The sequence below is a fragment of the Palaemon carinicauda genome, chromosome 11 (assembly GCF_036898095.1).
Source record: "Palaemon carinicauda isolate YSFRI2023 chromosome 11, ASM3689809v2, whole genome shotgun sequence".
In the NCBI taxonomy this organism is placed as follows: Eukaryota; Metazoa; Arthropoda; class Malacostraca; order Decapoda; family Palaemonidae; genus Palaemon; species Palaemon carinicauda.
Window position 1 is genome coordinate 147,064,017 of NC_090735.1, and position 11,614 is coordinate 147,075,630.

General features: G+C 33.6%; 1 protein-coding gene across 3 annotated transcripts in view; it reads right to left on the bottom strand.

Moving 5' to 3' along the window:
* Positions 1 to 11,308, bottom strand: part of LOC137650289 (putative leucine-rich repeat-containing protein DDB_G0290503) — a 13,139-nt gene extending 1,831 nt beyond the window's left edge. The window contains exons 1-3 of one of the 3 annotated variants that reach the window (XM_068383611.1): positions 1,075 to 1,186; positions 710 to 776; positions 1 to 56 (exon numbers count right to left, since the gene is read on the bottom strand). The exon at positions 1 to 56 is cut by the window's left edge and continues 1,831 nt beyond it. In XM_068383611.1, the coding sequence (XP_068239712.1) occupies positions 1 to 56; positions 710 to 776; positions 1,075 to 1,077 (126 nt within the window). In that variant the 5' untranslated portion in view covers positions 1,078 to 1,186. Of the gene's footprint in view, positions 57 to 709; positions 777 to 1,074; positions 1,187 to 8,198; positions 10,120 to 10,853; positions 10,921 to 11,190 lie in introns of those variants that run through there. The other 2 variants (XM_068383610.1, XM_068383609.1) reach the window with 2 other exon arrangements.
* Positions 11,309 to 11,614: the final 306 nt, after the last annotated feature.

Sequence of the window (11,614 nt, forward strand, 5' to 3'; positions counted from 1 at the left end):
CTCCGAACGTTTTGCACGTATTGAAAAGGACTCTGTTGGAATGTGGCCCATGATGCCTGTAATAGAAGAAAGAAGGGTTTTAATTTGATAGTAAATATGGTATTAGCAAAATATTTTTGAATGAAGTGTTATCTTACTTATACATATAATAGAGATATATCATTTGTATTAAAAAATCAATGTTAAAGGAAAATTAGAATGTAATCTGTCTATTTGTAAAATTACTTCTTTGAATTTGGAAAAAAGAAAAATATTAAAATCATAAAATAAAAAGTCCAATAAATCTGAGTGAAATATGCCAAATACTCAATCAATAATAATAAGAATTGCAGTTAAATTAACTTAGTCCATAATGAAAATATTTGCTTTTTATTTACGTCCTATTTCATAACATTTACAATTCTCTTTGGATCAAAACAAAAACTAAGTTAATGATCTATAGGATGTCGAAATATTTTTGTTATGGATCTTTAAAACCAGAGGGAAAAACAAACTATCATGTTCGAGTAAGTCCTTGCGTTCAACGTGTAATAGAAGAGAGAGAGAGAGAGAGAGAGAGAGAGAGAGAGAGAGAGAGAGAGAGAGAGAGAGAGAGAGAGAGAGAGAGAGACAGACAGAGGGGGGAATATAATTTCGAGGAAGCGTTAAATCAGGGGAATAGTTTTATACAAAAGTAAAACATTCAATAACAAACTTATGTAAAACTCACTGAAAGCAGATGTCATCTGCAGCAGGAGAAAAAGGGCAGCCCCAACCACCTGCATTTTGATGCGCTTCTGTACGGAAAGAAAGAGACACATTAATCTGAGTAAACATTCATTTCTAAAACTTAAGATAGATTTAATTTAAGAATCTGGAAAATCAATGTGTTGTTTTGAATGAACTTTATCAAGAACATTCCATTCCTTACTACTGTAGGGATTAACACTTGTTCTCCAAATTTAATGATAATCAACGTAAAGAAACATCGTTGGGACAAGTATATCACGGTATGAATATATATCTCAGTCACTTGACACTTGTTTTTACTTTTTTATAGTTTGATGGTCTGCCTCTAGATGGCAGTCTACGTACCATTACTAAGGATGAAAGCGAACCTCACTTGATATGTCAGTGTCTTGTCTCTCTCCGTTAGTCTTGCTGCTGTTTGAGGGAGACTGATGCACAGTGCCTCCTCGGTCGTTCTTATATACCAACTGAGGGGAAAGGCCCAAAGGAATGGGATATACCCAACACACGAGTTTAACGACGCACTCATTCAGGGAACTCTGTTGACGACGGGATTTTTGGTCGTAATTGTTTTGCATCGTTTTCTTGGAGCGAAACTTTCTTTTTGTATTTTGAATATGTTCTTAAGGTATTAGTAACGAAAAAATTAGACTGATATTTCATAGTAATTCTGGTTGAGAATTAATTGTGTACCTAATTGTCATGTTTTATTTTCTTTTATTGAAATAGAGATTGAAAACTTGAAGCAATATTCTAAATTACACAATATGATATTGTGACAGTCACTGTGAAATGGTCCTCTATTTTGAATATAGAAAATAGACGTAATAAGTTTATGCAAACGAAAGTGCAGATTATTTCCAATACCAATCTACCAAATTACCCATGGGTAGTAGCATAAACTATTTCAATGATGCAAAGTGAGTAGCATCATCTGCATATGCAACGAACTTTTTTTATTAGGCCAAACCACATGTCATCTGTATATAGCATGAAAAGCAATGGGCCAAGAACACTACCCTGAGGAACACCAGATATTACATTCTTATATTCGCTATGGTGCCCTACCAAAACAACTCTTTGCCATCCATTTCTTAAAAATTCAACAATGATGCAAAGAAATTACCCACCAACTCCCAACTGTTTGGGTTTGATGACAAGGGCTTCATGATTACCACGGTCAAAGACATCACTAAAATCAAGGCTGACCAAATAAACTTCCTGACCACAATCAAAGGAATTTCTGTACAGCAATGGAGATTGTAAGAAGGGCATCACATGCTCCAAGGCCTTTACGAAAGCCAAATTGCAAACTAGGGAACAGATGATTACTTTCAGCAAACCTATTTAAACGTTTTGCCAAAAGACGTTCAAAACTTTAAATAATATGGGAGTTATGGAAATTGGCTGATAATCAGTTGGACTTGAGCTACCACAAACACATTTACATAATGGAGTAACATTATCAATTCTCTAATAAGTGCTAAAAGCTTCTCTTTTTGCTAACGTGCACAAAATGAGAGATAACATTGGAGATAAGAAATCTCCAGTCTTTATAAAAAACAAAGAAAAAATGTAATTTGTGTCTACACCTCCATAAGCATTAAGGTCCTTCCAGAGAGCTTTAACTTCATGCGATCAAATACCTAAACTAGTTACTTTAGCGTTAGAAAAACAGGGATGAGGAAGATCGAGTTTCTCATTACTCTGCTTACTGTCAAACCCATCACCCAAAAGTGTTGCCTTTTCATTTGGACTGTGAGTTATAGAGCAATCTGGTTTAAGTAAAGGTGGAACTGTTGCATCTACACCAAATAGTGCAGATTTGAGGGTAGCCTACCACTTATATTCCTGGGTTGTACCAGGGAGGGTTTCATCTATGGTTAAATTGCACTCCCTTTTCAGTTCAGGCATAAACTCTCTGAGCAAAAGCTCTGAGCTGAGTATAGCTATTACAAGTCAAATCTGATGTGTTACCCTTACGAAGATGATGAGCCTCTTGCTTCTCCAAATAAGCACGTCTAAATCACCATTGAGCTATGGTTTGTCTTTAACTCGGTACCTTAGCACACGAGAAGGGATATGCCTATTAATTATGCTGATTAGATTCTTATTCAACGGAACCACAGGACCAACACTACTATACAAGAGAAGAGAATAATTCTTCAACATTAGTATGTAAAATGAAATATTAGGCTGCCCTTAGTATGTATGTACTCTGTATTTGAGAGCTTTTCTTTTTAGCATTTAGCTGACGGTAAATATCTGCTATGGACATTAGTGAAGCTGGTTGCCATATGTGACATAAAAAACTGATGCTCCTCGCCATCTATTATATGATGCTATTTAGATGCTTCGAGAATCAAGAACGGGGAAGAAGACTCAATTTTAAATCAGTGTTAGCAATCAAAAGATGAATGTAGCAGTCACTGATTTGCTGTTATTTGGAGCCACCGCACTTTTACAAAACATGACTTATTATTTTATTCATATATATATATATATATATATATATATATATATATATATATATATATATACATATATATATATATATATATATATATATATATATATATATATATATATATATATATATATGTATATATATATATACAGTATACATATATATATATATATATATATATATATATATATATATATATATATATATATATATATATATATACTGTATATATGCGTAAAAATCACAGGAAAAAGTGATACTCAGATGCAGAAGAACCACAGGGAAAATGAAAATACGGAATATATGATTAAGTCCTGACTACTTTCGTGATACTTCTTCAGAGGACTGATTTATTGAGAGAGGTTTCTTCACATTTTATAGGGAAAGTAAATGTACAAACATACATATAGAGAATTAGAGAACAATGACACTCCCTTACCAGCTACCTGAGCTGAGGTCAGGTGTTAACTGGGCGGAGATCCCACCTCATTAGACATCTGCCAAAAAGGGTCATTTCTGGTGGTGGGTAATTTTTTTTTTTTTTTTTATATGAAAACACGGTAGCCTTATCTATATGAATACATAAGCAAAACTATTTGTATATGTAAGACACATCTATATATAAATATATAAAAAAGACATATACATACGTATACAGAGACAGACATTCATACACGAACTTGCATAATATATACATAGACAAATACATACGTGTACACACACACAAAAAAAAAGAAAAAAAAAATTAACTCGCCACCAGAAATGACCCTTTTTGGCAGGTGTCTAATGAGGTGGGATCTCCACCCAGTTAACACCTGACCTCAGCTTAGGTATCTGGTAAGGGAGTGTCATTGTTCTCTAATTCTCTATATGTATGTTCCTACGTTTACTTTCCCTATAAAATGTAAAGAAACCTCTCTCAATAAATCAGTCCTCTAAAGAATTATCACGAAACTAGTCAGGACTTAATCGTATATTTCGTATTTTCATTTTCCCTGTGGTTCTTCTGTATATATATATATATATATATATATATATATATATATATATATATATATATATATATAGATATATATATATGTATATATATACATATATTTATGTATATATATAAATATATATATGTGTGTATATATATATATGTGTATGTGTGTGTCTGTGTGTGTGCATAAGTAGGTGCTTGTGTATGTTAGAGCGCATACATTGTGTGTGAGTAATTCATCATGCATATTTAATGAATGAGTCGTGAATGTTATCCTTTTATATCTATTAATTCAGCTATTTAGGGTTTTAAATTTTGTATAATAACGATAAATAAAGGAACGTTGAAGAAGTTTTTACATTCCGGTCACAACATACACGCTAATGCACATAGTTATCGAAGGCTTTTATTGAATTTGCTTCTTGAAGTAAAACCAAGAGGAAATCCTTCGTCTGAATCATTGTCAGGAAAAGATGATCAATCTCTTTTGCAATATAAGGATCCAATGGCTTCTGACATCCAGGTAGGAATGAATTCCTGTAATGACAGAACAAAACAAGTGAAATTTTTTGCAATAGTACAAATATCACCTCAGATATCTACAAAGCCTTACAAGCAATGTCTAAGTTTCTGGCAGTTGGAATAAATAATGCTTTGAATTGAAGATTTATAATGGATGTCTAAGATTCAGATTCATTAGGAACGATATTATCCACGTAAAGCAAATCTAAGAAACATTGGCTAATGGGAGATTTATCATCTTCACTGGGCTTTTCGGTCTCATAGATTGCTGCTTGCACCTGTTCCTGACCTGTTGCAGGTACCTGTTTAGACTGGCAATAACACACACACACACACACACACACACATATATATATATATATATATATATATATATATATATATATATATATATATATATATACTGTACATATATGTATATATACATATATATATATATATATATATATATATATATATATATTTATGTTTATATATATACTGTGAAGTCCTGTGCGAGAGAGTTCTACCCTCCAAAGGACAACTTAACAGTCATAATTCTTTTAGTTTGTTTTTCTTTGTAAACGGCTTTGCTCTCATGGTCTTCCTCTTCTTTGTAACTTAAGAAGAGGCCTGGTCTACGTTACAATACATATATATATATGGATATATATATGTATATATATATATATATATATATATATATATATATATATATATATATATATATATATATATATATATATATATATGTATATATATATATATATATATATATATATATATATATATATATATATATATATATATATATATATATATATATATATATATATATATATATATATATATATATATATATATATATATATATATATATATATATATATATATATATATATATATATATATATATATATGTATATATATATATATATATATATATATATATATATATATATATATATATATATATATATATGTATATTTTATATTGTGTAGTGTCTTATTTCACGTATAAATGTTTCTGTTATTATTATTATTATTTTTATTATTATTATTATTATTATTATTATCCAAGCTACAACCCTAGTTGGAAAAGCAATATGCTATAAGCCCAGGGGCACCAATAGGGAAAATTAGCCCAGTGAGGAAAGGAAATAAGGAATTAAATAAATGAAGAGAACAAATTAATAATAAATAATTCTGAAAAAGACAACAACGTCAAAACAGATATGTCACATATAAACTATTAACAACGTCAAAAACAAATATGTCATATATAAACTATAAAAAGACTCATGTCCGCCTTGTCAACAAAAAAGCATTTGTTCCAACTTTGAACTTTTGAAGTTCTACTGATTCAACTACCCGATTAGGAAGATCATTCCACAACTTGGTAACAGCTGAAATAAAACTTCTAGAGTACTGCGTAGTATTGAGCCTCATGATGGAGAAGGCCTGGCTATTAGAATGAACTGCTTGCCTAGTATTACGAACAGGATAGAATTGTCCAGGGAGATCTGAATGTAAAGGATGGTCAGAGTTATGAAAAATCTTATGCAACATGCATAATGAACTAATTGAACGACGGTGCCAGAGATTAATATCTAGATCAGGAATGAAAAATTTAATAGACCGTAAGTTTCTGTCCAACAAATTAAGATGAGAATCAGCAGCTGAAGACCAGACAGGAGAACAATAATCAAAACAAGGTAGAATAAAAGAATTAAAACACTTCTTCCCAATAGATTGATCACTGAAAATCTTCAATGACTGTCTCAATAGGCCATTTTTTTTTTTTTTTTTTGTGTAATTGAAGAAGACACATACCTTAAATGTTTCTCAATAGTAAATTTACTGTCGAGAATCACACCTAAAATTTTGAAAGAGTTATACAAATTTAAAGAAACATTATCAATACTGAGATCCGGATGTTGAGGAGCCACCGTCCTTGACCTACTTACAATCATTCTTTGAGTTTTGTAGGATTGTTTTCTAGGCCAAACCACATGTCATGTGTATATAGTATGAAAAGTAATGGGCCAAGAACACTACCCTGTGGAACACCGGATATCACATTCCTATACTCACTATGGTGCCGTCAACAACAACTCTTTGAGATTTATTACTTAAAAAATCAATAATAACGCTAAGAAACGACCCACCTACTCCCAACTGTTTCAGTTTGAAAACAAGGGCTTCATGATTTACACGGTCAAAGGTAGCACTAAAATCAAGGCCAATCATACGCACTTTCTGACCACAATCAAGGGACTTCTGTACGGCATTGGATATTGTAAGAAGGGCATCACATGCTCCAAGGCCTTTACGAAAACCAAATTGCAAACTAGGGAGTAGATGATTACCTTCAGCAATGCTATTAAGACGTTTTGCCAGAAGACGTTCCAAAACTTTAGATAATATGGGAGTTATGGAAATTGGGCGGTAATCAGTGGGACTTGAGCTACCACAAACACATTTACATAGAGGAGTAACATTACCAATTCTCCAACAAGTGCTAAAAGCTCACCTTCTTGCTAACTTGCGCAAAATAACAGATAACTTTGGAGATAAGAAATCTGCTGTCTTTATAAAAAAAAAAAAGGATAAATACCATTTGGGTCTACACCTCCATAAGCATCAAGGTCCATCAACAGAGCTTTAATCTCACGAGATCGAAAAGCTAAACTAGTTAGTATAGCCTCAGGAAAACAGGAATGAGGAAGTTCAAGTTTTTCATTACTCTGTTTACTGTCAAAAACATCGGCCAAAAGTGTTGCCTTTTCCTTTGGACAGTGAGTGACTTAGCTATCAGGTTTAAGTAAAGGAGGAACTGTTGCATCTACACCAAAGAGTGTAGAATTAAGGGTAGACCACCATTTATGTTCCTGGGTTGTACCAGAAAGGGTTTCTTTTATGGTTAAATTGTACTCGTTTTCAGTTGAGGCATAAACTCTCTGAGCAAAAGCTCGAAGCTGAGTATAGTTGTTCCAGGTCAAATCTGATCTGTTACCCCTCCAAAGGTGATAGGCCTCCTGTTTCTCCAAATAAGCACGTCTACAATCATCATTGAACCACGGTTTATCTTTCACTCTGTACCTTAGCACACGAGAAGGGATACGCCTATCGATTACAAGTAAAGACCAGAAATAGAAAATGAGATATGAATGTTTATGAAGAGACCTTCATTTCTCGTATTAATCTGCAGTTTATGAGTAATGACATTTTGTTGACTAGCTCAAAATTCATCCAATATTCAACTTATAAAATTACAAGATAATTTGTATTAGAAACTCAAAAACTTGACATTTTTTATGGGCAAGTCCATATTGAATTTGTCCATTTTTTTTCGATTCTTTTATTAGAAACTCCTTTCAAGGCTTTTTTTTTCATAATTTTAATTAAGAATAACTTTAGGAATACAAATCAAATATAGCTTAGATAAAAATATGTTTATTTTTTAAAAATACCAGACAATCTCAGCAAATATTACCCTTCTAACTTCTAAGCAAAAAGAGAAAAAAAGGAAACGGTGTATAGGTCAGACTTCTATTTATGAATTAAATTGGCTAAGAATAAATATACAGTTTAGTATATATATTTATCCATAAAGTTTTCGTTGCATTCAGGAAGGTACAAAAAACATAATTCACCTATCACAAAAAACATGAAGGAAATTTTTTCAATTTTCAGTATAAATTCAACCCCAATTATTGCACATTATAATAATAGACTATTACTTCTTTGTATATCGGGTTTGAAAAGATACAGTGATACAAAAATACATAAAGTATGACGTGGAAGATATATTTCCATAGGAAATAGATGATTTTGTAATACAATTGTATTATTTTCATGTACTTAATAAAACCATAAACATAATTTTCCCTTTTTACCTAAACTTCACAAAGAAAGAACGTCTAAGCTAATTTCGATAAATTTTACTGTCAATTACATTTACCAACTAAAACGATTTTACTGCTCGCACTTTGCCACTTGCATTTGATGTCGTCAATTTCGTTATAGATGAAGTACTTCATATTTCTAATTTCCGCTTCGGTCTTGGCTTCCTTGGCTTGTGCAATGGCCTTTGCTAAGCTTTGTTCAATGTAGTCGAAGGTGTCTTTGATCTTGCCGACTCCACTGACAGCATTTGCGATGGATGGTAAGATGGCGTTGACCTCACCTTCCAGGCTGTGAAGATTTTTGTCGAGCTGACTGAAGTGTTGCAACTCCTGTTCGAGTTCTCGGTTTTTGGCTTCGAGGCTGTTGATCTGTTGCTGATGACGATTGATTTCCTGGTTGCGTGATGCAATATGATTGCGGAGATTCTGGATCTGACTATTACCATTAGCAATGAAATTCCTCTTTTCATTAGCCAGCTGTTCTTCTCTTTGCTTGGCGTCTTTGTAGAACTTATTTCCAATGGTCCATCCGACGACTGGAACAAATCGGAACCACCTTCCGAACCTCCTCTTCTTCTTCACTCTCCTCATGTTATGGTTGATGCGAGCTTCAATTTCCTGGATCTCACGCTGAGCCTGAGCGATCTGAGCTTGCAGGGAAGCGATCTGGCTGTTTTCCTGATTGATTCTTGATTTTAAGTTGTTGATGTTTTGCCGGTTGCTGTTGATTTCATTGTTGTTGTTTTGTTTCTCTTGCTGCAGCTTGGTGATTCCGTTTTGGGCGTTGGTGCGATGTCTCTTGAAGGCACCAGCATCCCTGATGAGATTTTCTCTGAAGGTGGTGATCTTGCTATTGGCAGCGTTAGCTTTGCTTTCAATATCCACAGCTCCTGTCTTCACAAACTCTAGATATTTCACTAATTCAGCCAATTCACGCCTTCCCTGAGCAATGTTGTGTTCTTTCATTGTGGTGTTGATTTCTTCTTCTTTGGATCTGATAGCATTTTCCAGATGTGTAATCACTGCTTGAACTTCAGTGGCCTTAATAGCCTCTCTAGCCTCTTTGATGTCTTTTTGCAAAGCAGCGACTCTTTCTTCCATGGCTGCTATGTCCTCGTGGTTTTCGAGAAGATTCTTAATGGTGGCTTGATTCTTAAGGAGTTCTTCTTTGAATTTAGGTTCAAAGCCCTGTGCAGCAACGACCACCTGCTTAAGAGAAGCAACAACGTTGTCCCCATTCCTCCAGGGGTGGCAGTGCCCTTGTGCTGTTGAAAGGTCACCGTTGTACTGGCCAAGGATGGCTTTGAAGCCATGGCGATCAGTGAAGGATGGCACGGCTACAGGACCTCTCGACTTGATGTTGCTGATGTATTTGTCGACAGCTTCCACTTGAGAACAAGTTTCCTTGGCAGTTTTAGCCAGGTTGTCCACAAGTTCTTGTTTGCATGTGTGTCCCTCCGAACGCTTTGCACGTATTGAAAAGGACTCCGTTGGAATTGAAAAGGACTGCGTTGGAATGTGGCCCATGATGCCTGTAATAGAAGAGGGAACGGTTTTAATTTCATAGTAAATATGGTATTAGCAAAATATTTTCGTGTGTAGTGTCATATTACTTATACATATAATATATATATATATATATATATATATATATATATATATATATATATATATATATATATATATATATATATAATTTGCATTAAAGAATCAATGTTAGGGAAAATCAGAAAGTAGTCTATCTATTTGTAAAATTACTTTTTTTGAACGGAGGGAAAAGGGAAAACTCTAAAATTTTATGAATAAAAAAGTTTCAATAAATCTGAGACAATTAGGCTAAACAGTCAAGAATTAATAATAAGAATTGAAGTGAAATTATCTTGGTCCATAATAAAAAATTTTGCCTTTTATTTACATCCTTTTTCAAAACATCTACAACTATGTTTGGATCAAAATAATAACTAAGTTATTGATTTACAGGATGTAGAAATATTTTTGATATCGATCTTTAAAATAAGAGGTAAATAACATAAACTTTCAGGCTTGAGTGAGTTCACACGGTCAACGTGTAATATGAAGAGAGAGAGAGAGAGAGAGAGAGAGAGAGAGAGGGAGAGAGAGAGAGAGAGAGAGAGAGAGAGAGAGAGAGAGAGAGAGAGAGAGAGAGAGAGAGAGAGAGGAATATGATTTTCGAGGAAGCGTTAAATCACGGGAATAGATTTATAGAAAAGTAAAACATTTAATAACAACTAAATATAAAACTCACTGAAAGCAGAAGTCATTTGCAGCAGGAGAAAAAGGGCAGCCCCAACCGCCTGCATTTTGATGCGCTTCTGTGCGGAAAGAAAGAGATACATTAACCTGAGTAAACGTTCATTTCTAAAACTTCGGATAGATTTAATTTCAGCGTCTGGAAAATCAGTGGGGTGTTTTGGATAAGCCCAAATAAGAATATTCCATTCCTTACTACTGTAGGTATTAACATTTGTTTTCCAAACTTAATGATAATCAACGTAAAAGAATATTGTTATGACAAGTATATCACAGCATGAATATCTCTTTTAATAGTTTGACGATCTGCCCCTAGATGGCAGTCTACGTACCATTGCTAAGGATGATAGCCAGCCTTAGTTGATCTGTCTGTGCCTTGTCTTCTCCCTCTTTGCTCGTCTTGCTGCTGCTCGAGGGAGACTGATGCACAGTGCCTCCTCGAGTCCTCGGTCGTCCTTATATATCAACTGAAGGGAAAGGCCCAATTGAATGGGACTATGGGAGATACCCAACGCATGAATTTAACGATGCACTCATTCAGGGAACTCTGTTGACAACGGGATTTTAGGTTGTTATTGTTTTGCGCAGTTTTGTTGGAGCGGGAATTTTTTTTATTTATTTTGATCACGTTCTTAAGGTATTAGTAACGAAAACAGACTGATATTTTACAGTAATTCTGGTTGAGAGTTAATTGTTTCCCTAATTATCATGTTTTATTTTATTTCAATGAAATAGAGATGGAAAACTTAAAGTACT